General features: G+C 39.6%; 2 protein-coding genes across 7 annotated transcripts in view; one reads left to right on the top strand and one right to left on the bottom strand.

The window, feature by feature from the left end:
• Positions 1 to 1071: 1071 nt before the first annotated feature.
• ASTE1 (asteroid homolog 1) lies at positions 1072 to 11380 on the top strand. The gene is made up of 6 exons (XM_012466801.2): positions 1072 to 1372; positions 2273 to 2395; positions 2541 to 3867; positions 8969 to 9179; positions 10631 to 10690; positions 11302 to 11380. Exons 3-5 carry the CDS (start codon positions 2566 to 2568, stop codon positions 10678 to 10680), a joined length of 1563 nt encoding a protein of 520 aa, XP_012322224.2. The 5' UTR covers positions 1072 to 1372; positions 2273 to 2395; positions 2541 to 2565; the 3' UTR covers positions 10681 to 10690; positions 11302 to 11380.
• Positions 10975 to 23366, bottom strand: part of ATP2C1 (ATPase secretory pathway Ca2+ transporting 1) — a 167435-nt gene continuing 155043 nt past the window's right edge. For all 6 annotated transcript variants that reach the window (XM_064378683.1, XM_064378684.1, XM_064378686.1 and 3 more), the window contains one exon: positions 10975 to 11489. In XM_064378683.1, the coding sequence (XP_064234753.1) occupies positions 11394 to 11489 (96 nt within the window). In that variant the 3' untranslated portion in view covers positions 10975 to 11393. The remainder of the gene's footprint in view (positions 11490 to 23366) is intronic.

Genomic DNA, 23366 nt, shown 5'->3' with positions numbered 1-23366 from the left:
ATTTGTAAAGGACAGTCTAAACCCAGCAGTGCTTAAGCAGTCTGGCCCAGGCTGCAGAATACTCTGCAACTAGGTTCCCTCCGCCCAACCTCACAGACTCAGCCCTGCCCCCCGCCTCCATTCCAGTCCACTGTGAGGCCATCCATCCACTAGTCTCCTCTGTGCAACCATAGACCTACCCAAGAATGTGTCACACTGTCTAGATTCTAGAACTATCTGTTCACTTGACAACACCATCTCCCTTGAGGTTTGTGAATGAACTTGGGCACTGAGAACACATCTTTATGTCTGCATCCCCAATGCCTGGCATAATGCCTGGCATATACTAGGTGTTTAATAAACCTTGTTAGGGCAAATAAGTGTTCAGCAGATCAACTGACGTCCAAAGGAGGGAAAAAATGTTGGTTAAGAAAGCTAGACGGGAACTTGGAGAAAGTTACTACCTTATGCAAACTACTCCTTCTCGGTGAAACAGATCTGGTTGGAGGCAAAAGACAACCAAAGGAGGAGTAGTTATCACAAGATGAAAACCAGTAGTTATCTTCCCAGGTAATAAGAGGAAGACAATTTGTCACCAGGTTCTGCTCAAGTAGAAATCTAACTTTAAAGATAAACCTTAATCTTAAGGTAAAACGAACAATTCCTTGCTTCTTCACCTTTTTAAACATTTGCATTTTCGCAAAGCGCATTAACGTTTATTGAGGGGCACTGAGACTGGAATAGATCTGGAGATAAGGTGTCCAGGATAGGGAGGCGATCGCAGCCATGGAATCCTAGAGATTCGGAACCCAACCTGGGAAGGATGAAACCATTACCTTCCCCCTCGCAGGGGAGCCTGGCGAGCCCCGAAGAGTACAGTTCTCTTTACCTTTCCCTGTTGTGGTCGGAGGAGCGGCGGTGCCCGGGGCCAGCCCAAGCCTTGCGGGTAATCCGGCAGGCCTCAAACTAGGGGCAACCGCACCCACCGAGCGCCAGATACCGCGAACTACAGCTGTTTGGCACCGTCGCCAGGGAGACGGCGCGGGGTATACTGGGAAGTCGGGGTGAGGCGGCACCAATGCGGAAGTGGAGAAAGTGAGACGGAGAAAGGAGAGAAGGACCGGCGGGCCAAGCTTTTGTAGTGTGACAGCAGCCATTTCGGAACGTATGTCCCAGCCCTCTTTAGCTACTTAGCGCCTCCGGGTCCAACAGCACCTGCTCCTTGGCGCAGTCTGGAACCACCGGCTTCACGGAAATGTACTTCCCAAGACGTCACACTATGAGACTTCCGGTTCCCGCTCTTGCGCTTGGATTCTCACATGCAACAACGAGTCCTCGCTGGGCTCCAGCGGGCTTCGGATGGAGGAGCTACTCATCTGGGAGGACAGAGCAGGTGGGCTCTGCTGCAGGTCCGGGCGGCGGGTTGTGAGGGCCAAGGAGGTACGGTGAATGAAGGCCTGTGTTTGAAGACTTAGGTCAAACGTTTTCCCCGCCTTTCCCCTATGCAGCTAGCATTTGTTGAACTTTGTGCAAGGCCCTGTAATTTGCATAGAACACGTTGACAGGGTCTCTGCTTATGAACGCTTTACAAGACTGTCTTGCAAAAAAAAATAAGTACTATACAGGATAAGGTTCTGAGATATTGACAGGGCTGGGACTAGGATGAGGTAATTGTAAAATGTAAATGGATACCAATAAAATTCAATAATCAAGATACGTTTTAATGCACTATCTCTAAAAATCAAAATTATTGCAAAAAGTCCATGACTGACGAAATGTCATGATTTTAAGTAATAGTAACAGTACCATGCCGCACCATATTGACGCCCGATGCACCAAAAGAAAAACCATCAATACTGATCCTGTGAGTTAAGTTAGCCAGAGAAGGAAGAGTAACTGGGCCAGATATGCAAAATAAGATGATGAAAAGAGCCGTGGTTAGGGGTGTAACTGGATAGAGGGGTTCCTAGAGGCATGAAGCAGTTTTCCTTATACCAAAAAGCTATGCCAGTTAAGAAGGGCCCACAAGCCCAAAGCCTGAAATAAGGTCCGTGACTGTCAATAAATAAAAACTTGATCCCTGTGATAGGTCCTACACATCTTACGTTACTGGCGTCCAAATGCGTTGTAATTTTGAAATGAATAATCCTATCATTTTTATAGCTTAGGACTTTTTACTTTGACCCCACAAAACTGTGTTTTAAGATGTTGACTGTTGTCTACTTCCGAATCACAGTCCACAGAACTTCTATATTGCTGTGTCAGTAATGGACTTTAACTGATTTTTCTTTAGAATTAGCAGCAGCCTCTGTCACCATCCAAAGATCACACCCCATGAAACCATTGAGTTTATGCCTTGTAACAGAAAGCAAAGGAGAATGAAAAGGCACACAGCTAACATTGCTTGAGGATCTAGGTAAGAATTCATGGATATTGACATCTATCTTCTATATCTAAAGAGCACTTCATAACATTTGCTGTTGATTTAATGGTGCTGGAAGCAATGACTTGGTGCCCCTTAACCAGCATCAACTGAAAATGCCTTCTGTTGTTTTAAACAGGTGATTAATTCTTTAGACTGTCATCATGGGTATCCGAGGATTAATGAGTTTTGTGGAAGATCATAGTAATGAGTTCTTCACTGGTTTGAAGTTGCGGGACACAAAAATCATCATTGATGGCTATGCTCTTTTCCACCGTCTTTGCTTCACTTCGAACTTGGAGCTCCGGTGTGGAGGGGACTATGATTCCTTTGCAGATGTTGTACAAAAATTCTTTGAATCACTATTTGCTTGTAATATATGCCCATATGTTATATTAGATGGAGGATGTGACATTTCAGATAAAAAGCTCGCAACTATAAAGGACAGAGCTAGAGAGAAGATCCAGATGGCCCATTCCCTTTCTGTTGGTGGGAGTGGGTATGTGTGTCCTTTACTCATCCGGGAAGTATTCATACAGGTTTTGATCAAGCTGCAGGTACCTTTTGTCCAGTGCTTTTCAGAAGCAGATCGGGACATCATGACACTTGCTAACCATTGGAATTGCCCTGTGTTATCGTCAGATAGTGACTTCTGCATTTTTGACTTGAAAACTGGGTTTTGCCCATTGAATAGCTTTCAGTGGAGAAATATGAACACTATTAAGGACACACAAAACTATATCCCTGCCAAATGCTTTTCCCTTGATGCATTCTGCCATCACTTCAGCAATATGAATAAAGCTCTTTTACCTCTCTTTGCGGTGCTATGTGGAAATGACCATATTAATCTACCTATCATGGAGACATTCTTAAGTAAAGCACGTCTTCCTCTTGGAGCTACCAGTTCTAAAGGGAGGAGACATCACCGAGTCCTGGGACTTCTGAATTGGTTGTCTCATTTTGCCAACCCTACCGAAGCACTAGATAATGTTCTGAAATACCTCCCAAAAAAGGATCGAGAAAATGTTAAGGAACTTCTCTGCTGTTCCATGGAAGAATACCAGCAGTCCCAGGTGAAGCTGCAGGACTTCTTCCAGTATGGTACTTATGTCTGTCCAGATGCCTTGAATCTTGGTTTACCAGAATGGGTACTAGTGGCTTTAGCTAAAGGCCAGCTATCGCCTTTCATCAGTGATGCTTTGGTCTTAAAACGGACCATTCTTCACACACAGGTGGAAAACATGCAGCAACCAAATGCCCACAGATTATCTCGGCCCATCAGGCAAATCATCTATGGGCTTCTTTTAAATGCTTCACCACATCTGGAAAAGACATCCGGGAATGTGTTGCCTTCTCGGCCTCTAGCTTTCAGTGAAGTGGAAAGGATTAGTAAAAATATCAAAACCTCAATCGTTGATGCAGTAGAACTGCCCAAAGATCATTCTGACTTAAGCAAATTGACTGAGGTAAGTATTTGTAATACTAATGAAATTTTTGTAAAGCACTTTACAGGTTACAAAGTGCTGCCTTGTATATTCTCTCTCTTACTATAACAAACTGATGAGGTTCAATGCTATCTTGCTGTCATTTCATAGCTAAGAAATCAAGAACTTGAGTGAACTAGGTAATCTCTTAGCCAGAGAGTGTCAGTGCTAGGACTCAAACCCAGCTCTTTCAGCTCTAAATCCACCGTTTCCACTGTACTACAGTAGTCTGTGTTATCTTCACAGTTACTACTACTATATTGTTATTACTACTATATTATTACTAGCTATCAGTAGAATGGAGTTACATGGCTGGAAAAAAAAGGAAATTCTGAACTGCAAAAAAAAAAGTGTGTATAGACACTAGTCATAGGCATAACATCTCAGACTATATCGGATTTCAAATAAGGTTAGTACTGATACTAAGGTCTAATTTTTTAACTTTTATTAATGAAGACCTTTTTAAAAATAGGTTTTTGTGTCATTATGATTATTGGCTTAGTTTGATACTGAAAACATGACTCTTAGCCTAACTCAGTGTTGCTTAAACCTAAGTAACACTCAGACCAGTAACCTTTTCAAGGAGAAAAAAATTCTCATGGATCCCAGTGTTGTCTTTTTATATTACATAAATATATTTAAAATTAAAAATAAATATAAAACTATGCTGATAAAAGAACTAGATTTACAAATTAAATACAGATAACTTAAAAAAAAATTGCAGTGCCCATTAGGGGGTTTCCTTAGATCCACTGAAATATTCAGTCTCACAAGACACAGGCCACACGTGGCACCAGTCTACTCAAGGATGTAGGACAGCAACCACAGCTTCCCAGCGGGTTTAGGTCAGGCCTTCCTTTTCTGTCAGAGTTCTCCCAGCACTGTTATCAGTCTGCACCAAAGGTTTACCACCATTGGTGATTTCGTCCCCCAGAGGACATTTGGCAATGCCTGGAGACATTTTTGTTGTCACTACCTGGAGAGTAGAAGGGGTAGTGGTTGCTCTTGGTATCTAGTGGGGAGAGGCCAAAGATGCTGCTAAATTTTACAATCTGTAGGTCTTACAGTACACCGGAAAGTGCCCTGTAACAAAGAATCTCTAGCCCAAAATATCAGTAGTGCGAATCCCTGGCCTATACAGTTGACCAGGAACTAGCCTCTTAGCCTCCCCATCGGTCACATCTCAGGCAGGAGATGAACTTCACAGTGAATGAGTGCAAGAGCCTTCTTGGCATTGAGGAGTGACTGTTAAACCCCCAGGGTTTCTTTGCGGGGACAGTGAAGAAAATGTTTTGGAATTAGTGATGGCTACACAAGCTTATAAATATACTAAACCAAGGCATGGTGGCTCATGCCTGTAAGCCCAGCACTTTGGGAGGCCAAGGTGGGAGCATCACTTGAGGCTAGTCGTTCAAGACCATCCTGGGCAACACAAGACTCTGTCTCTCCAAAAAAAAAAAAAAAAAATTAGCCAGGCATGGTGGTGCAGGCCCATAGTCCCAGTTACTCAAGAGGCTGAGGTGGGAGGATTGCTTGAGCCCAGGAGGTCAAGCCTGGATATGAGCTATGATTGTGCTGTCTGTTGAGCAAGACCCTGTCTCTAAAATATATATATACACTAAACCCACTAAATTGTATACTTTAAAAGGATGACTTTTATGACATATGAATTATATATCAGTTAAAGGAGAAAAACAAGGTTTCACTGGCTTAAAAACCTCCTCTGTAGGATCCAGTCTTTCTTATAATAATTCCATAAACATAGCTAGGTCCCTGCAAAGGACATCCTACTTACAGCACACTACACTCAGGGGAGCCCCAAGACATGGTGTCCCCAAGATATGGTGTCCCCATCAGGTGTTTATAGTTCATTTATATATAGTTTAAGCTTAAATGCAATTTTATAAGTCATTTTTATAATTCTTGGTAACACAACTGACAGTCTACCTTTAGCACATTTCCAGGGGGACAAAACTAGAAAGTGGAGCATAGGTCTAATTCTCAAACAAGAGATTTACTAATATTTTACCCACACCAAAAAAAATTCAAACTAGCTACATTCTTAATGTTTTGCTGAAGTTACATTTCTAAAAGTCAAACATAAATGGTGCTGTTGGAGAGGATTAAAAACTTTTTAATGGCTTTACTGAGAAAATAAGTAATGTACAGTGAAGTACACATAAAGTGTGCACTTTGATGAGTTTTGACATGTCTATATCTGTGAAGTCATCCTACAATTAAAATAATGAATGTATCCATAACCCCTAAAGTTTCCTTTGCAATTCATGCTTCCTTGTATATAAACATAGTAAAGTGCACAAATAATTTATACATCCATGCAAAGAGCATCCAGATGAATCATTATCACCACCCCGGAAGGTTACCCTAGTGTCTGGTTCCAGTCACTCACTCTGCAGCTCCCTATAATTGCTATCCTGACGTTTAACAACACAGAATAGTTTTAGCTGAATTTTTACTTTAGAAATGTATTATTTCATCTGGCTTTTATTCCACATGAGATTCAATCACATTGCTGAGTAGCTGATCATTCATTTCCCGTTGCTGTAACATTATTCTATTTTGATATATTACCATTATACACTTATGAGCATTTTTCTTTCCATTGTACAGCTTATGAGCATTTGGGTTCTTTCCAGTTCTCTATTTCCATGTGTTCACTGGCCATTTGATACTCTGTTAGGTGAAGTTTCTATACAGTTTTTTGCTCATTTTTATTACCATACATGGGTCCTTTGTCAAATAACATTGTGAATAGTCTCTCCCATTGTTTATTCACTCTTTAGTATGTTTTGATGAACAGATGTTCTTAATATACTCTAATTTAAATTTTTATTATTTATGGTTACCACTTTTGTAAACTGCTTAAGAAATTGCCTACTCCAGGGTCATGAAAATGTTTTTTTGCCATTCACATTTAGCATTTAGATCTATAACTTATCTAGAATTGATTTTTTGTGTATGTGTATAGGGATCAGGACATGAAATAGTGTCCTATGAAATAGGGATCAGGACACTTTTTCCCCCATAGGGAAATCCAACCGAATCAATGAGTGTAGCAAGCTGCTTATATTCCTTGCTAAGTGGAGATGACGTAAGTGTTCTCATCATTTACCTGGATTCAAAATAGGGTGAAATTTTAGTTCACTCTCTGTGCTGTGCTATCACCCAGCTTTCTCTTGGCATAAACAAATCAATTCTGAATTTAGCTCAATGCTAATGGTTCTAATTAGCCCATGAAAATTATAAATATACTAGGTAATAATGTGATTCCAAACACAAATGCAGGTACAAGTATAGAAACTGATACTACCTATCCATTTTGTTTTTAACATCATGTTGTAATACGTTATCTGCTTTAGGCAGCTGTTGTTAATAGAAACTTTATACAGTCTCTCATTTAATTCCCACAATAACCACATAGGATACGGTTTCATTTTGGTTATGGCAATGGACAGAGCACCACTCAAGTTAACCAGTAGGAAGATAATCGTAAGGATAATCATAAGTGGATCATTCTTAGGGAGTGAGGCAGCCAAGACCAGTCTCTCTGGGCATCTCTGCCTCTCTGGGCAGCTGCGTCTGCAGGCTTGTGCTTTCGCTCCCTCTGGGGAAGAAGCAAAGGAGTTGTCACATGAGATAAAACCTAACTAACTTTAAGGGCTATGAATTGAGTACTTCCCCTTTTAGAAGGGACTGAGGACTGGTGGGTTTGATGAAACATCTTGTGCAAGTCGTTATAATGACCATTTTGCAGATAAGACTGTAGAAAAGGTTGGAAACCTTTCAACCAAGGCCATAGGGTTAGTGCAGGGCAGAACACCTCTGAAGTCAAAGCCCAGACTGTGTTGTTTATAAAAAGTTGTAACTTGGCTCTATAATTCAGTAATTTAAATATTATATATCAGAAAAGAATTGGTGTATTTTCTTAGCTCTACTTAGTGCATTTTTAAAACCAGTTTAAGAGTTCAGTTTCCGGGCTGGGCGCAATGGCTCACACCTGTAATCCCAGCACTTTGGGAGGCTGAGGCAGGTGGATCATGAGGTCAGGAGTTTGAGACCAGCCTGACCAACATGGTGAAACCCCGGCTCTACTAAAAATATAAAAATTAGCCAGGTGTCGTGGCACATGCCTGTAATCTCAGCAACTCAAGAGGCTGAGGCAGAAGAATCGTTTAAACCTGGGAGTGGGAGGTTGCAGTGAGCCAAGATCACACCAGTGCACTCCAGCCTGGGTGACACAGAGAGACTCCGAGAATTCAGTTTCTATTTTAAGTAGTTAAAACTACTTCCAGTAGGGGTGACTGGTTATACTATAAAGCACTTTGCATATTTCTAATTTTAAAATTTTTATCACAATATTACTAAAAGCAGTATTTAGAAGTAATCATACTATTTAAAGTTTTCATGCGTTATGATAAAACTGTTTTGTCATTTATGATATGTTTTGTTTCAGGTTAACATCTCTAGTCTCAGCTGTCAACCACATTTTCTACTAACTAGATGTTACATGCTGAGAAAGGTACCACCATCTCGTCTTTCCAGAAAGCAGTTTCTGGCTGTGTGCAGACACTAGAAATACAACTTTTTTTTCCCTCAAAGTTTGATTATAAAGTCCCCCAGAAGATGCCCTTTTAATAGTCCTATGAGTGTGTGACCTGTAAGGTCCCTTCTGGGGCTGTTAGTTAAAATGCATATTCCTGGGCTCTCCCTCAGATTAGTGAATCAAAATTTATGGAGCAGAGCCTGAGGATTGAATTTTTAACAAGCTTCCCAGGTGACACGTGCACTGAAGATGCTCAGCAGTGTATACAAAGAGGATGGAATGACATAAGTCAAGGTTGTGTAGGAGTAGGCAGTACACCCATTCAACCAACCATGTTTATAAAGCATCTTAGTAATGTTCTAAATGTTTTGAGTGTGGCTGATTTTTCTTTCCCCCCACAAGATAAGTTTTAACAGCTGACACAGAAGTTTCATCTGCATTAAATCTCTTCATGCTATGGAGGAAAAGAAAAGGACATTTCCCAAAGTAACTTGCAGGATGCTTGGTGTGTATTTTCAGCTATCCTTGAGCAGACGGCAGATGCTTCTGTTAGAAACCCTGAAGGTGAAACAGACCATCCTGGAGCCAATCCCTGCTTCACTGAAGTTGCCCATTGCTGTCAGTTGCTACTGGTTGCAGCACACGGAGAGCAAAGCAAAGCTACATCATCTACAATCCTTACTGCTGGCAATGCTAGTGGGGCCCTTGATGACCATAATCAACAGCCCTGGTAGGTAACTGGAAATTCCAGGAGTATATTGTTGCATGTTGCTTGCAAACTTTTTACTCAAGAGTTTACACAAACAAAAAAGTATTCTTGGATTATTTACTTCCATTAATTATATCAGAACTTAGAAGTGGAGGCACCAATTTATCATTCATTCATTGGTAAATTTTTTTTTAACATTTTATGTGCCAGGCTCAGTGCTGGAGGGCTTGAATCTAAGTGTACAGCAGTGAGATGTGTTGGGATACCAACTCCCATCATCTGTTTTGTGGCACCTACTGCTTTAACTTATGAAGTGTGACAGTGTATTTTGCCAGTTGCATTTTGTATTCCATGTTCTCTCCATTATTAGCACAGCAGCAATGTAATCACAAGAAACTTGCCCAGAAGTGAAACTTCTAAATACCTACAACCACTACAGACATTCTTGCTTAAACATCTTTTTGTTCCTTTTTCTCTAAGTTTCAATTAGTATGTAAGTAGTGATGGCAGAAATAGTAATTTCTCTCTTTTTTTCGAGACAGAGTCTCACTCTGTCGTCCAGGCTGAAGTGCAGTGGTGTAAACTTGGCTCATTGCAACCTTTGCCACTTCGGTTCAAGCGATTCTCCTGCCTCAGCCTCCCGAGTAGCTGGGATTACAGGCGCCTGCCACCACACCCGGCTAATTTTTGTATTTTTAGTAGAGATGGGGTTTCACCATCTTGGTCAGGCTGGTCTTGAACTCCTGACCTCGTGATCCACCCACCTCAGCCTCCCAAAGTGCTGGGATTACAGGGGTGAGCCTCCGTACCCGGCCAGTAAGTTCTCTTCCTACTAGAGAAATACACTGAGGCAAGTTCATCTGCATATAATACCAGATGAAGTAAATGCTGAAGCACTGGGACACTTTAATACTCTAATGGAATATCCTCTTTAAAGATTATAAATGCTATAATACTGTACAAACATGTATAATAATTATACTCTAGAATAGTACTATACTATCTAATATGGTAGCTACTAGCCACACATGGCTCAAGTTAAATTCCATTTAAATTAAAAATTCAGCTTCTCAGTCACACTAGCCACACTTCAAGTGTCAGGTAGTCACATATGGCTATAGAGTAGCCTACTGTATTAGACAGCACTGCAGAAAGTTTTATTAGATAGTGCTACTCTGTAGTTTAGTATTTTACAAGAATAAGTTAAAGAATGAAACAGCATGGACTCCTGTTTCCCAAGTATTAAGGCTCAAGCTTGACAGCAGCTGTCAGGACTGTTAGTACACAACAGCCAACTTAACACAAAACCAATCAGTTACGGCCCACTGCTGCTTTATGAACACAGGTTTAGGGTATTTCCACTGATTGAATAATAAATACAGTGTAAGAACGCTCTCAGAGCACAAGCCTACTAAGTTTTTACCCGAGTCCAACAGCAGGGGCATGTCAAGGGTCTGTTTCTTTTCTTTTAGGAAACGTGGACCCTGTACCTGGGCAGGCTCAGTGCCTTGCTGCTCGCTAGTTGGTAAAAGGTGGGCCTCCTTTTTATTGTTTTCAAATTGGTCCAGATGTTACTTTGTGCACCACTGCCCAAACAAACCAGTAGAAACTTAACAGCTAAACACAAGCAACATTCCTTATTTCCTAGGATTGTTGCTTCTTGCCCCTCATCTTCTGCCGTAAAAAGAGGCTGATTATTTGCCAAATTCTCCCATAAAACATAGAGGTCAAAATGTGCTTTGAACACACGGGTTGTTTCTTTAACACAAATGCACTACAGCATGGGAGTTTTGTTGAAAGAGAACAGTAAAGAGAATGAAATTTAATAGTCATTTGTATTTTTCATAGACACAGATGTAGGGTTTAGACAGTTCAGATGCAGACATGTTTATGTCAGGTGGAAGAGATCTTATTTCAGGGAAAAAGTAAATTCTCGTGAGTTGAATAAAGTTAGGTCATCATTAAAAAGACAGTTCAGTATCAGTATTTCAATTTATACAGCAAGGCATTTATGAAGCGAGAAAGGAAAAACAGTTTTTAAAATTGATTTCTTTTCTTTATGGAATTTGTAGTATATGTGGAGAAAATTACAAGCTGTTACAGTGCTTTTGGAAACACTGCCCTTGGGTCTTTCTTTCTTTAGGTAAGGAAGAGCTGCAGGAGGATGGTGCTAAGATGTTGTATGAAGAGTTCCAGAGAGTGAAGGCGCAGACACGGCTGGGCACAAGACTGGACTTAGACACAGCTCACGTCTTCTGTCAGTGGCAGTCCTGTCTCCAGATGGGGCTGTATCTCAACCAGCTGCTGTCCACTCCTCTGCCAGAGCCAGACCTAACTCGGTAAGCACCATGGGAAACTTTAGTTCAGATGGAAGCACAGAAAAGTAAATACAGTACTTTCACTTACATTTAAAGCAACAAAGTTACTTTAAAAAAACTAATCTTAGTGTAATTGATTTTGAGTCACTGTTACAGCTGAAGAGCTGGAACCAGGAAAAATATTAAATTGTTTCCATATTCCCAAAGAATGTTTCCATAATTCAATCCAATTTTTAAAAATCAGTTCCTTTAAGTAAAACATTAATATGTGGGGGAGGGGAGGTAACTGTTGGTAGGATGTAACTCACTCCTTTCCTCTCGTTCTTTAAATGTCACATCGTAGAGCCTTTTTCTGATGACCCACCCTAGTGAGACATACTGTCTACCCTCCTTCACTCTAGTCCTGTTACTGTATTTTGTAACATCATTTCTTACCACCTGTCATATTGCTTACTCATTCATTCACATATTTATTAAATGCCTACCCTGTGCTAGCATGTAGGGACAACAACAAAATCTTTGCCCTAATGGAGCTTTCATTCTAAGTGAGATGATGAGTAGATGCCCAAGTGAACTTAACATAGGATGTTTGCTTTGCCAGGCAAGACAGACAGTAAGGGAATTGAACCTTTGTGCCACTAGTAATTAAAATGTTTGTCTGTGGAGTTTAAGCTGGGTATGATAAAAAGAAATGACGGCAGCAGTAGGGTGTGGAGCAGTGAGAAGAGTTGATAGGATCAATGGATTGGACATCTTGGTAACTGCCCATCCGGGAGGTACCAGAGGGAGATTAAGATAAAAAGGAGATAATGTTTTGTCTCTCTCCACTCAGATATAAACTCTACAGGGCAGGGACTTGTCTATTTTATTTACTATTGTAGCCCCAATGCCTTTAGTACTTTGAATGAGGATATATGGAGGCTTACAAAATATGGTGGGACATCTTATTTCAAGGTAAAAAGACTCTGGCAGTAAACAGTGTTGTTAATATATCTCTGGGCCTTATATCTGAGCTAACCCAAATAATACTAATTGGCCTTTGACCTGTGGATTCTTTATTTCTTTTGTTTAATAATTTAAGGTCATTATTGAATGGATCCTCTGTAGTTACTACAGATCCTTTTAAAACAAAACAGGAAACACAAAACCAAACAAACAGCTCTCCTAATAATGATTTAAAGAGCAGGACTGTTCTTGAATCTCAGCATAACCAAAGCTTTTTACAGAGATTTTTGCACTGATTAAATAATGGTTCTAAACCATCATTGATAAAGTACCAGCCTTATCAGCTTTGTCCATAAGTAATATATTAAACTTGTGGATTCCAATTAATCCCATCTTCTTGTGAAGTAGGATTTTAGTCCCAGTGAATGACCTTGCCAATGATGCCATTAAATTTTCTTATATTCTAAGGAACTGTTTGGTTTATCAGTGTCCTTTTAAATTCCTTTTCTTTAAAGTGTTAAAGATGCCTGCTCAGCCTGGGGCTAGCTGCAAAACCACTAAGCATTCATCATGTAATTTAGAATCTTTGTCGTAACAGCTCAGTTCCTTCCTTCAAAGAACAGATTATTCCTAAGTAATTTCAATAATATTACAGAGCAGTAAGAGCTCTGATTGTTTAGATGCATCTGTTGAAGCTATGTTATCCTGTTGCACTGAATTAGTTCTTTAATATACTTTTTCTCCCTTTGAACAGATTGTACAGTGGAAGCCTGGTGCACGGACTATGCCAACAACTGCTAGCATCGACCTCTGTAGAAAGTCTCTTGAGCACGTGTCCTGAGGCTAAGCAACTTTATGAACATCTGTTCAATGCCACAAGGTCATATGCCCCAGCTGAAATATTCCTACCAAAAGGTAAATCAAATTCGAAAAAAAAAAGGCAGAAGAAACAGGATACCAGCTGTTCTAAGAACAGAGGGAGAACCACTGCACACAGCAAGTGTTGGTACGAGGGAAGCAACCGGTTTGGGTTGTTAATGGTGGAAAACTTAGAGCAACATAGTGAGGCCTCCGACGTTGAATAAAACTCAGTTTGCATCAAACTAGATACACTTAATATAATCCTTACTTAAAATTCTTCTGTTACCTCCCTTGAAACAATTAACTTTTTCTTTAGGACTAACCTGTTCAGGAATAAACATCACAACAGATAATCTGAATTCCAAGATATTTTGTATTGTGCTTTTAATAAATACGACCTGATTTAAGAAACTTCTGTATTTCTAAATATGTTTGAAAGCATGTTTATACTTCTCATGTTCCATTTTAGTAAGTCAATGGTAACATAGTCTGTACCCTTTAAATTGAAGCAATTTAGCCAGCTACATTTTCAGAAAGAGTAGAAGTCCCACTCAGTTATTTCCTTTAAGTAGCAGCTGGCTATCATTTCAAAAATTTTTCAAAACAGTTTCCTCTTTGTACTTTAGTATGAAATCTGGGCAATGAAAGGTAGAAGTGAGGATTCCAGACAGAAAACTGTCTCTACTAAAAGTAAGTAGTTAGTGGGACCATAACAGCATTGACGAGCACTTTAGGTACACTCCAGGTTTTAAAGCAGAAGTTGAAACTAACGGGCCCTGCCAAATAAGAAACAGCATCCTGAGCTGCTAGACCTAGAGAAGGAGGAAACAGTGAGAAGTGGAAATATCATAGATATATGTAGCAATACCAGAATCTATGCCCTCTTTATACTATGTGTTTTGACCCATTAATGAGATGTTATTTAATGAGTCATACCCAGCATTTTTTTAATGAAAAAATTAGAATGGAAAATATCAGATACACATATCATATATTAGGTGATTATATAAAATATATTCCTTACTGTGGACTATAGTGAAAAAGTTAGTTTAAAAGGTACTGCTCTGGAAAATACTGCCAAATAGAGGCTGCTAAAATTACAAATACCCAAAGATTTGTGAAGGTGCCGGCCAGTTCCAAATAAGAACTTAAAAAGAAGCAAGTAGAATGAATGCATTGGGCAAGATCCGAAAATATACTCAACCTTAATTTTACTTGTATTCATACAAATTGTGTTCTTCCTTCTGTACTCTCCCACTGGTATATTCCATCAGGAAGAGCCCTAAAGGTGGCTTTAAAGCTGCCATTTTGAGCAGGCCTGTGTACGGTTCCTAATATCTGATAAACAATTCTCCTTACTTTCCGTGAAGTACCATGCTTTTAGAGTAGTAAGCCCAGCATTAGCCAGTGTCAAACACACACCTTCCAACTGTTGACCGGTTCTCCATTTACAAAAGGCGAAAACACATCATTTGCTCCTAGAGGGTTCAACCCTAAAAACAACTTTGTTAAATAAGAGTTCTTGAAATTGGGAAATTAATGTTTTTGGAGGACTGCATGGGTGTTCCTTAGTAAGCTTACTTTTATAACCTAACAACTGTCTCCAAAGAGATAGTTATTTCCCAGAAGAATCAAGAAAAGAACAGTCAAGTATATCTATTTTTGAGAAGAAATATTACTGGAAAATAAGGTATCTAGTGGGGACTATAAACATGTAAGACTAGGGCTGGGCACGGTGGCTCACGCCTGTAATCCCAGCACTTTGGGAGGCTGAGGTGGGCAGATCATAGGAGGTCAGGAGTTCAAGACCAGCTTGGCCAACACGATGAAACCCCATCTCTACTAAAAATACAAAAATTAGCCGGGCATCATGGTGGGCACCTGTAGTCCCAGCTATTCAGGAGGCTGAGGTAGGAGAATCACTTGAACCCGGGAGACTGAGGCTGCAGTGAGCCAAGATTGCACCACTGTACTCCAGCCTGGGTGACACAAGACTCGATCCAAAAAAAAAAAAATAATAAGATCTTTGTTATACCAAAATCCTCTCTACCTTGATTCATGGAGTTTGAAGCTAATCTAGAAATTATATTAATATGAATGTCCCATTTCCTGGATTATCATCAACACTGCTTCTTAAAACCACTGAATTACATCTATCACTGTTTTTCTTTCATTAAAAGTGTCCTCCTCCAGCAGAAGTAATAAGTCAGGGTCCTTTCTCTAACCATGGCACTCAGGACAATTCAATTGAAATTATCAAGCCTTGCAGTAAAGGAGTGAAAGTCTGATAATGTCCCTTTATCCTGGTATATATCTTCTCCTACATATATTAGATGACAGGTCACAGGCATTTCACAGGAGTATGTAAGGTGGTTCACCGAAGAATTATGACATAGCACCTGAACTCCCTGCAGAAGTCATTCTTGTTTAAGCTGCTTGGGAGACAACACATAATGAAATGACAAGAGAACATTTTATTAGGTTGGTGCAAAAGTAACTGTGGTTTTTACCATTATATAAAGCAGTCTGTCAGATGCAAAATGGCAAAGTGCAGACTGAATGCTACAATAAGGAGACGCAGTCACCAGGACGAGGAGAGGTTAGATTACAGGAAGACTCTCGGACCTGGCTTTTGGCCTGGCTTTAAATAATAGGAATTTTAAATTTCAGATACATTAGAAACACCTATATAGAAGGAGAATGTTATAATCCCATATTCCCTTTCCAAAATCTAGTTGCCTGTGTTTGCAATCAAGTGATTAGGTCCTGTTCTTTCTAATTCAGTTCTAACAAATGAAATCTCACCTTAGGCTTTGGAAATCATCTTCAATTAGCAGCTCAAGTAACAAAAGGAACTCTGGACAGCTAAAATGAATACATTTTAGAGATAAAGCTAGAGAGACAGGCAAACTTTTACTATAATCTAATCATGTTCTGTATTTAATGGTGATAAAATTACACTTGAAGTCTGTTTTGTACAAGCACTTTTTGAGACACCTGGACCTTGAAAGTTTAATATACATCCTGTAAATATAATCACGGGTCTTTCACGCCATTTGATGATGGGAAAAGAATTCACATTAACTTTTTAGCATTTGAATTTGAATTTCAGAAGATAAAGACCATAGCTAAAAAGGCTTTAGAATTATCTTTTTCTCTTTTGTGTACAAAAGGAAATAAATCAATGACTATGCCTCAGTTGCTCTACCTGCAAAATAAGGATTATAATAGTTCAAATTATTGTGTAAAAGATAAAATAGCGTGTATTTTTAAGTTACTTAGCACAGTGCCTGACACTAAAAATGTGTTTTAAGTGATAGCCATTGTTATATTCACATATGAAAAGCCAGAGCACAGCAAGGAATGTGGAAAGAAGTGAGTGTGTTAAGCAGCATAAAGATTAAGACAACGTGAGACCAGAGTTGCCAAAGGTAAGAGCAGAATTTTGCAGAGGCAAAGGAGATCAACACTATCAAATATGGTGAAAAGAGATGGGCAGGAATGTGAGAATATTACAGCAACTCCAGCAGTAGCCACACTGGAAAGAGTAGAAGACTACCAAGAGAATTTCAACGGGCAGCCAAGCTCAACCTCAGAAAATAATGAAAAAAGACGAGAAGGAATCATCCCCATGTGAGTACCTGTATCCCCCTTAAGCCCCTTTTCCTATTTTCAAAGTGTTTTCTATAGTGTTTTTAAAGCTCAGTTTGAAAGAGCCTGTGGCATGTTTAAAGACAGAAAAAGGTGAAGAGCAGATATTACCATTTCCTAGGAATTTCCTCTTCCTTCAACTACCAGGGTTATAACTTGGCCCTACTCCATAATCCTAAGGAGACCAAACCCAGTTTTCCCCTTAGCAAGGTTGCCAGATTTCACTGGGTGCTGCTTTCTACCACATGTTGTTTGGCTGGTTGGCATACCATGAACCTGACCAACACTTAGAAAGCAGTCACTACCAAGATCAGAAGAAAAAAGTTCATTTCCATAAAAGAATAAACTTTCAGTAGTGCCTGACTCAAAATGTGACATTGTATTTTCAGTAAGATAGATGTGGGGTACTTGGTATTTATCTCATAATGTCGTTTAATGACACATTTCAGTCATCACAGCTGAAAGTGATGCTGCATCTTGTACCAATTTGAGATTAACTACTACTCTTGGACAAATGTATTAAAAACATGCCACCCTACTTTCAGCAAGAGCTTTCTGAGCCATACAGGATAAGGTGCTTTTGGATTTCTTTCCAGAGGTGTGAATAATGCTAAATTCAAGTCCATCCAGCTATAAAAATTTTAAGATGAGAACTTCATATTGAGGAAGAAAGTTTTAAAATTCAAAAAGCATGACTGCACCAGGCCATATACCAGTCTGTTAAAATGGGAGAAATAAATGAATAATACATGAAACAAGTATTTCCAGCTACTTTCACTGGATTCTGTTTTTAGGGAGAGAAATCAAATTAAAAATGAACATGTTACAATGTACATGCAATCTCTTCTATTCCTGCTACTCTTGATAATATTCCATTTATTTGGTTAAAATAGCTATGTCTTTCTCTCAAAATATAAATATATTTTTATATTTATGTATACATGCACATATATAGTCAATATTTGGTATCTGTGGGGACTATGCAAGTATGTTTTGGTTTAGAATGTTCTGAGAAAATGAGTTAGTGAGTTTATTTTTCCCCTAAGACTGAGCGCTGTTAGGATATTTTGGTTTCTACTATTACTAAATGTCTTCTCTAAGCAAGGTAATATCCTTTGGCCTATTCAGTTTAAGTTTATTTCTCTGGGTTTGTACAACCAATAGGAGGGAAACCTCCACTTCTCTTGTGCATCCAAGAGGATAGGAGTGAGCCCATCAACCAGACAGGAGCAGACTGCTTCACAGGGATAAAAAAATTGGGTGAGCAGAGAGAGAGAGAGAGATGGGAAGCACATTTCAGATGGGACAGGAAATCACAACACTCCACCTGCTATAAGAACAAGAAGTCTTGATAATGAGATGGGACTGATTAACAGCTGGCATGTCTTTCTGGTTGATCATGTTCTAACAACAGTCTGAGAAACTGACTTTCGCTACATGGGAGCCTTGGTGGAGACTCAGAGTAGTTACTGACATCAAATTGGCTACCAAGTGCATCTATTCCAGTGAGAATACACTTTTGGGAGATTGGAGGGTAGAGAAAATTGACACCACTTCTTTTTCAGTCCACTGAATGCAAAGCACAGGCTTATTTCCCTTTTTTTGAATATCTAAATGAGTAGGCAAACTTTTTCTACAAAGGGCTAGATAGTAAATATTTTAGGCTTTGCAGGCCATAAAGTCTCTTGCAACTGCTCACCTTTGCTGCCATATCACGACAGTGGCAATGAACAATGTTATAAATAGATGTGGGTAACTGTGCTCTAATAAAACTAAATTTTACAAAAACAGGCAACAGGAGAATTTGACCTGCGTGGCGTTTTTTTTTTTTTTTTTTTAAAAACAGAGTCTTGTTCTGTCGCCCAGCCTGGAATGCAGTGGCACGATCTCAGCTCACTGCAGCCTCCACCTCCCAGGTTCAAGCAACTTCTCGTTCTCAGCCTCCCAAGAAGCTGGTATTACAGGGATGCACCACCACGCCCCAAAGATTTTTTTGTTTTTAGTTTTGCCACGTTGGCCAGGCTGGTCTCGAACTCCTGGCCTCAAGCACCCCACCTGCCTCAGCCTCCCAAAGTGCTGGGATTGCAGGTATGAACCACTGGGGCCATAATTTCTACACCAAAACTAAATTAAAGGTCTGTGTGGGTGAGTTAAACAAGATTAAATTAAACGGTTTCCCTAAATTATAATACCTCTAGCTGATGCATGGACCATCCAACCATCCAGACCCGCTCCATATAGAAAGATGCTTATAAAATATAATGCAATACTATTATGCAGCCACACAGATGATTATGAAACAGGAACATTAATTAAAATGTACCAATTCATAGCTTCTTAAAATTAATCTAATAATGCTTAAATGTAAAGTTTGTCATGTCTTTCCTAGCAGACATACATTTGGCCGGGGCATCCAAGGAAAATGTTTTGTAAGATGCACATACCATGCTGTTTCATAGTATGCTTGCAAGATGCAGACTTGAAGAAAAAGAGCAAATGGTCCAGGCATTATATGGTATTTATGACCATAAGAGGACACCAAGTTGTCATTTGTCAACTAAAGGGCACTTTGGTATACTTATCACAGAGAAAACTTTAATAGAAAACTCTTTAATGTAGTTGAGAAGATAAATAATTTTTTTAAAAAACTGTATTAAAAGGCACATTTAGTTCAAAAGCTAGAAATCCAGGGCCCAAAAATGAATCTGTGGAACTTATATAAAACAATTTGCTCCATTTTTGGCACTGAGTGCTCATAACACTGAGATGTGGTTTCTACTCAAAAGGGTTACTAAGTAGAGCAATGCAATTATTGCTTAAGAAATAATGGTGCTGGGGCACCCTTGGGTTAAATATGAAAAGAAGTTGTCAGGCCTAAAAGCCGTGAAGCCACCACAGAAATGTGGGCCTTTGTCAGTATATCTGTCAGTTTGGCCAGATTTGATTACAACAGGATAGGAATAGCAAAGTCAGGTATGTACAGTGACCTGCACATGAAACACCTGGAGCAACTGTGCAAGTACAGGCTGTTACCACTACATCATACATGCTCAAGTGTACATGAGAACACCTGCAGATTTACATTAGAAAAGGATTTCTAAGGATAAAAACTAATGGCTCAAATAATTGTTTTCACTTTTCTCCCCAAACTTTGACACTTGATTTTGAATGAAAGAGAGTATACCAAATTTCTGTTTGGATTTATCAACAAAGTATTTTGAACTTAAATTTTTAATGCTTTCTAAAAAATAAAATCCCACAATTTTATATGCAAACTTATTGCTACATTTAGAGTGTTTAACAAGAAATTAGGCTCACACTTATAATCCCAGCACTTTGGGAGGCCAAAGCATGCAGACTGTTTGAGCCCAGACCAGCCTGGGCAACATGGCAAAACCCAATCTCTACAAAAAATACACAAAATTAGCTAGGCATGGTGGCATGCACCTGCAGTCCCAGCTACTCGAGAGGCTGAGATAGGAGGATCACTTGAGTCTAGCATGTCCAGGCTGCAGTTGGCCATGATCACACCACAGAGCGACACCCTGTCTCAAACAAAAGAAGAGTACAAGAAACTGTACTACACACACACACACCCCCAACACTATAGAAGTATGGAAAGGCTATCCTCACTGGCATTTCACTGGGCTTTGAAGTAGAGGTAAAAGTTCTGATTCTCAAACTTACAACAGAGAAAAAAGGATTTCAACTTAAAATAACACTGTCCAAAATGATCTGTAAGTGGATTGTATCAGAGCACTGTGTGGGATATGAGACTAGAAAAGCCAAAAGAATTGTGAGTAAAATTTTCAAAAATAAACAGGCTGGGCGTGGTAGCTCACGCCTTTAATCCTAGCACTGTGGGAGGCTGACGCGTGTGGATCACCTGAGGTCAGGAGTTCGAGACCAGCCTGACCAACATGGTGAAACCCTGTCTCTACTAAAAATGCAAAAATTAGCTGGGCGTGGTGGCACATGCCTATAATCCCAGCTACTCAGGAGGCTGAGGCAAGAGAATAACTTGAACCTGGGAGGCAGAGGTTGCAGTAAGCTGAGATCACGCCACTGCACTCCATCCTGGGCGACAGAGCAAGACTCCATCTCAAAAAAACAAACAAAAAACCAATATTGTTTTTCACTCTTCTGCCATAATTACTCATTTAGAGTAAGTAGCTATTCTCTAATGACAATGTCTTTTACTCATTGGAGCTTCCTCATGTGGCATACCTTAAGCTATATGGTTCTTTGACACACACATACACACACACTCTCACCTCTTAGAAAGTGTCTTACTGCGAGTATCAACAAAAGTGCTACCAATAATTCAGATTGGTGTTTTCCAGTCAGTAACCTTAATAAAAGATTCACTATTAACATTCTGTAACAAAGGAGATCGAAATATTTTTATCCTGTCCTTCTAATTTTGCATTTATACAACTCTTTGCTGATTAATAAGTATACTAAAAGAAAATTTTTAAAGAAAATCTTATTCTGTCAAAGCTGAGTTAACTTTCACTTATTGCTTAATTTAACACACAAAAAATAGAAGCTTTCTACTAACTTATAATTAGCCATTGATTTAATTGATTCTGTGCTTTAGTAACTTGGCATCTAACACATCCACTGGGAAATCCCAAGGACATCACAAGCTTTACATTTCAAATGGACCTGTGTCCCACTAAACCCTGCTTAGCTTAGGTTCTTCTGCCACTAGCTCTATTATTCAAGCCAAAGGCCACAGACTAGTTATCTTTTCCATTTTCCTTTTCTCCTGTCCAGTCATGTCACTGCTATCTCTCAGAAGATACAAATTCAAGGCTGGGCACAATGGTTCACACTTAATCCCAGCATTTTGGGAGGCCAAGGCTGATGGACCACCTGAGCTTAGGAGTTCAAGACCAGCCTGGATAACATGGTGAAACCCTGCCTCTACCAAAAATACAAAAAATTAGCCAGACATGGTGGTGTATACCTGTAATCCCAGCTACTCAGGAGGCTGAGGTGGGAGGACCACTTGATTCTGGGAGGTGGAGGTTGCAGTGAGCCGAGATCACACCACTGCACTGCAACCAGGGGGACAGAGTGAGACCCTATCTCAAAAAAAAAAAGAAGACAATTCAAATTCCATGCCTTTCTCTCCATCCTGACTGCCACAGCTCAATCATCCCTTTACTTCTTAAGCTTCCTCAGTTTTCTAATTGGTCTTCCTATTTCAGTCTTCACAATTGACCCTCTGTGCTTCCATCACCATGATGCAAAAATCCAAACTCACATCAAACTCTTGAAATGCCCCGGCATGCTACCAGAGAAGTCAAATGTCTCTGTTTTCACCATTAGGTTCCTGCCTCTCTCTCCAACCCTTCACACTGTACCTCTTTCCTTAACAGTGTCAAACTCCTTGTGGTTTTCACAGATTCCTTCTAGCCCCACCACTACCTCTGCAGAGGCTTTGCTATTTGGTTGCAATGTTCTACTGCTTCTCAGCTGGAGTTTCCCAACTTAAAATTTGACTCAGATGTCACTAGTTCTAGGAATTTCTATGACAAATTTCTTTGAGGATCCCATGAAGTTATTTCTCTCCTTCAGCTACTGTAGCATTCTGGACAGCATTTACTACCATACTGGATATATTTCACACTGGTCTCCAGAACCGACTGAAAACTTCCTGAAGGCATGATACTATTTCTTCTTTTTAAATCTAAACCTACAATGTTATGGATAATTATATCTGCATTAATACTAGGGACTGGTTAACCATTATTCATTATTAACAATAACCAACTCTTAACAACCAAAACCCAAAATGACATTGTCAAGTAAGAGTTTAGATAGTCAGTTCAAGTGCTAACTCAAGGCAGCTTAACCATCAGGGTGATCTATCCATCCAGTCATATACTAGTTAGGATGAATATTTATCCGTACCACAAATCAGCTGCTGTTTGGATTGCAGGAGCTCAGTCTTAAAAAGCGCTTCAAAGGTTTTCAAATGCCAATGTCAAGGAAACATCTGGTGAAATGTGTGCTGCACTCATTTTAATCTATGTGTATTTTTAAAGTAAATGTGCAAAGATCACTATTTACTTTCTTAAAACAGCTTATTAGCACTTATATCCCCCGCTATCTGTGTTCATGGGCTCCCATAGGGCAGGAATGCCATCCTCATTCTATTTCTAGCATACTCCAGGTACTAAATAAATATTTAATGAAAAGATAACCAGTTCATCATCTAACTTCATGGGTGAGTCACATATGGAAGTAAAATTGCACATGAATTGCCAAGTGACAGAGGCAGAAAGCAAGGTAAAATTAATTAAGGTTTCTAAATATCATGTTTATTGTTTGCCTCCAATTCATTTCAGTGAGAAACTATTTTTAAGTGTGACCAATACATTCTTCACTTATGTAGTATATCAAAAAGAGCAAAACTTAAGTG

The sequence above is a fragment of the Aotus nancymaae genome, unplaced genomic scaffold (genome assembly GCF_030222135.1).
Source record: "Aotus nancymaae isolate 86718 unplaced genomic scaffold, 86718_ANA_hifiasm-v0.15.2.pri h1tg000019l, whole genome shotgun sequence".
Lineage (NCBI taxonomy): Eukaryota > Metazoa > Chordata > Mammalia > Primates > Aotidae > Aotus > Aotus nancymaae.
Note: the sequence above shows the minus strand (reverse complement) of the source record. Positions and strands in the feature narration are given on the sequence as shown.